At 43.3% G+C, this 3,462-nt stretch overlaps 1 protein-coding gene across 1 annotated transcript; it reads left to right on the top strand.

Moving 5' to 3' along the window:
- Positions 1-367: 367 nt before the first annotated feature.
- LOC117441022 (voltage-dependent calcium channel gamma-2 subunit-like) lies at positions 368-2,593 on the top strand. The gene is made up of 2 exons (XM_034077220.2): positions 368-455; positions 653-2,593. The coding sequence occupies exons 1-2, from the start codon at positions 368-370 to the stop codon at positions 1,168-1,170; spliced, it is 606 nt and encodes a 201-aa protein (XP_033933111.2). The 3' UTR covers positions 1,171-2,593.
- The last annotated feature ends 869 nt before the right edge of the window (positions 2,594-3,462 follow it).

The following is a 3,462-nucleotide window of genomic DNA, read 5'->3' as shown; positions in this document are numbered from 1 at the left end:
TTTACACTCTAAGAATAAGGCGTCCCTGATAGTCTTCTGATTCTGATCACCTCCGTCTGCTGCTCTTTGCACAGGATTGATTGCACTGCATAGTTGTTCTTTTGTCTGTCTCTGTGTTTATTTCTGGCTGCACGCAGAGTGGTGATGTACGACACACATGACAGCTGATCAAAATAGAGGCAGGGATAGAAAAAGTAGATGAGAAAGATGGCAGAGAACTTCAGAGACATAAGAACTACATGTGAGGCTGAATCTGAGCTGCAGTTCGGGGGGGAACACAAAAAGAGAAAATGCTACTTTCGAAAAACACGTCCAAGTCCAAATGAACTCCTGATGTAATGCAAGTCAGGAACATATGCATACAAACATGAAGAAGAAGAAGAAGAAGAAGAAGAAGAAGAAGAAGAAGAAGAAGAAGAAGAAGAAGAAGAAGAAGAATATTGCCTTTTCTTCATGTAAAAAAACACGATTTTAGAAAAAACTGTCACTGACTTCAGCAAGCTGATTCTGTGTCTTTAGTTTCTGTCGTTGTTCAGCCGACAAAGATAAACTGTAATCCTTTTGGTCGTTTAGTGTGTTGGTAACATTGTGGCTTGTATTTCATTTGAATGTAACCTCCTTTCCTCTGTCTCCTTTGTCTCCTTTGTCCTAGGCCTGAGCAACATCATAGGGATCATCGTCTACATATCAGCCAACTCCGGGGACCCTTCCAAGAGCGACTCGAAGAAGAACAGCTACTCGTACGGCTGGTCCTTCTACTTCGGCGCTCTTTCCTTCATCATGGCGGAGATGGTGGGCGTCCTGGCCGTTCACATGTTCATCGACCGGCATCGGGAGTTACGTGTCGGTGTGCGAGCGGCCGATTACCTCCAAGGTGCGGCGATAACACGCATCCCGAGCTACCGCTACCGCTATCGGCGCCGCTCACGCTCCTCGTCCCGCTCCACGGACCCCTCTCACTCCCGGGAGACGTCCCCTGTGGGCCTGAAAGCCTTCGGGGCGCTTCCTTCCACCGAGTTGTCCATGTACACGCTGCCTAAAGGTCAAACAGGCACCCCGACGGCCGACTATAACTCCGAGGAGAGGGACCACAACTTCCTGCAGGTCCACAACTGCATCCAGAAGGACCTGAAAGACTCGGCCGCCAACCGGCGCACCACGCCTGTATGAAACTGAATATCAGACTATAACAGTATCAGTTTTTGAGTGGTGGTACAGATTACTTCACCGTCACAGCACCTCAGATCAGTTTCTGTTTTAGAACTAAAAAAGGAAACTGCATAAAAAAGAAACATGCATGATTTTCCCATCTACCATTGAGTTTTGAACATGTTTGTAAAGATATAAGAGGAGTTGGGAGGGGGGGTGTTGACGGTGGTTATCTGTGGAGTGGTGGGCCAACTTTATATTTTTTACTCTTCCTCAATGTTATAAAAAGGGGGGTAGTTGCCCCCTCGGCCCCACCCAAAAGCCCCCCAACACACACACCCTAGCCTCCCTCCTTTCTTTAGTTGCTGTATCTTCTTTGATTTAATTCTTTATTCGCATTAATACTGTGAACCGTTGCGGTGTGGGATTTAAGCAGGGAGCAATTCAGGCCGCAAAAAAACTGAGAAAAAACAAGAAAAAAACACATAAGTTAATATATGTATTGATTATATATGAATATATGAATATATATGTTAATAAAATCATGACTAGACTTCCCTGGCGCAAAAATATCAACGAGAAAAAAGTCATTTAATCAAGACGTCGAGGAACACCGAGGATTCTTCGCGGGTCATTTGACGGGCAAAGGTTTCGACCCGATGAACTGATATTGGTTAGTATTAGACGCGTTATTTCTTTATTTTACAACAGAAAAAAATATCGTTTGGCCTTCCGCCGAAACCCTGGTCGCCATCTTTGTTCAGGGTCAAGTCGAGGTGAAAAGGTTGACATTGTTTCTTTTTTTGTTTTGCTCTGAAAAGGGGCGGAGACAAGAGAGAACTCTGGGTAATGGAGGATCTCTCAGCAAACTTAAAGAAGACTGTGGACAATGAGACGTCACTACTGCCAAAGACACAAAGTAGTGCGTGAGAAAACATGGCTACCAGCGAGGTGAAGCTCAGTGACTCCAAACAATTTAGAATTTACATGCATGCTAATCAAAACCATCCAATCTGCTTTTAAGAAACCTATGTTTTGAATAATGATACCATGTAAGGGCAGTGGGGGTGACGACGTAGAAGTTAATGTTACAGTACTGTGTCTATTTAACTTTCTTTTCTTATTGTTTGGGTACTTTTTGGGGATGGGGCTTCATTACGCTTGAAACAAGGACTTTGGAGAACGTATCAAGGCTTTTTTTAAACAAGAAAAATCTTATCTTGCCTTTTTTCATTTAATTTGATTTCCTCGGTTCCTTTGAACTCTCACACAGCCTTAGTCTCTTCTTTCTTTGTCTCATTTTTTCTTGTTCTTTGGTTTTGTGTTGTTGTAAATGAGAATTTAAAAAAAGCGTAATGTCTTTCAAGGTGCCAAAACTGAATGATTCTGAACTTGGATGCATCAAGTCCTGATGACGAATAAAAATTGAACCCCCCGTAGGGAACAGACAGAGTGTTTGTTGTATAATGCTTAAGAACGAGGAGGACCAGCAAAGCCAAATCAGTCCTTCAATTAAACTGTTGTGTTTATTTCAGGAAGTTGTGGTTTTCCGACAAACAAAGGTCTCTTCCAGGTATAGAAAAATGTCCGTGGAGATGATCTTCAATGGAGTCTCTTACGTTGCCTATTTGCACAATACCAAGCAAGCTAACCCTTAAAGGTGGGGTAGGTAAGTTTGAGAAACCGGCTCGAGATCGCTAGAATTTGAAAATACACAACTGGAGAAAATCTGCCACTTCCTCACAGAGCCCCTCCCCCAACACACACGAACACGCACATGACCAATGAGGGCACGAGATAAGTTTGTGCCCCGATGGAAGGCTGACAGGCAGGTAGGCCATCCAATCTGGTTAGCCGGGCCGGCTAAACGGATTGGTTGAACTTTTTACAGTATTACGGCTTCCACAGATGACATTTTGTTATGGATTTGTTGTCAAAGCACTTCAGATATTCATTGCTATCGGGATGTTAAGAGCATTCCATGGAATATAACAAAAAGTGTATCTCGAGCCGGTTTCTGAAACTTACCTACCCCACCTTTAAATTGCTAGTTCTCGAAGAGGGGCGAGAATTGGCGTGGATGATGTTGAATGATCTGTTTGCTTTACCATCAAGTCAACATCCTTTTTCTTTCTTTCTAACGCGGGCAAAGTGCACGGCTAACAGTTATTTTGCTGCCTGGATAGCTTGTTAGCTTGTCAGTTGTAGCATATGTTAACAGCTTATAAAGCCACGTGTTTTTTAAAATGGTTTGTTCCTGATTCTTCGATACTGCTGCTAACAAAACCCTTCTATTATTGGATGGTAAGTCAC

The sequence above is a fragment of the Pseudochaenichthys georgianus genome, unplaced genomic scaffold (assembly GCF_902827115.2).
Source record: "Pseudochaenichthys georgianus unplaced genomic scaffold, fPseGeo1.2 scaffold_1408_arrow_ctg1, whole genome shotgun sequence".
Taxonomy (NCBI): Eukaryota; Metazoa; Chordata; class Actinopteri; order Perciformes; family Channichthyidae; genus Pseudochaenichthys; species Pseudochaenichthys georgianus.
This window is presented reverse-complemented; position numbering and strand designations above follow the sequence as displayed.

Excerpts from the sequence above, each read along its gene's own strand:
- LOC117441022 (XM_034077220.2), top strand. The coding sequence starts at position 368 with ATGAAGAAGAAGAAGAAGAAGAAGAAGAAGAAGAAGAAGAAGAAGAAG. Across the intron at positions 456-652 it reads GAATATTGCCTTTTCTTCAT|GCCTGAGCAACATCATAGGG; the intron begins GTAAAAAAACAC and ends CCTTTGTCCTAG.